Source organism: Buceros rhinoceros, unplaced genomic scaffold (genome assembly GCF_000710305.1).
Source record: "Buceros rhinoceros silvestris isolate BGI_N320 unplaced genomic scaffold, ASM71030v1 scaffold2041, whole genome shotgun sequence".
Lineage (NCBI taxonomy): Eukaryota > Metazoa > Chordata > Aves > Bucerotiformes > Bucerotidae > Buceros > Buceros rhinoceros.
The window spans coordinates 6,208-6,571 of NW_010393450.1; the positions used below are offsets into that span (position 1 = coordinate 6,208).

Genomic DNA, 364 nt, shown 5'->3' on the forward strand with positions numbered 1-364 from the left:
GCCGTCCTGGCTAGCACGGCCACGCGCTGCAGCTGCTCGTAGGAGATGAACATCACCACGTTCCAGGAGCCCAGCCGCAGGAATGAGGGCATGAACCTGCGCCAGAGAGAGCAGTGCTGGGGGGACAGTGTGGGGACACCTCTGTGGGCCCCACGGGTGCTTCGGTGGTGGCACCAGGGTTAGTTGGCAGTGTTTGGCGCGGGAGCTCGTCCCCAAACTCACCCCTTGTAGAAGCCGCTGAGGCCGTCCTGCATGAGCAGGGCCAGGAGGCAGCTGAGCACGTTGCGGTACTGCCTGGGGCCGGCGTTCATGTACCGCGTCTTCACCACATCCACTGGCGAGGCCACCAACGCGGGGCAGAAGC

At 65.4% G+C, this 364-nt stretch overlaps 1 protein-coding gene across 1 annotated transcript in view; it reads right to left on the reverse strand.

Annotated features, from left to right (window-relative positions):
- Positions 1-218: 218 nt before the first annotated feature.
- The window catches only part of LOC104501085 (mitochondrial uncoupling protein 2-like), a 2,063-nt gene continuing 1,917 nt past the window's right edge, over positions 219-364 (reverse strand). The window contains exon 6 of the mRNA XM_010144835.1: positions 219-364. Within this exon, the coding sequence (XP_010143137.1) occupies positions 219-364 (146 nt within the window).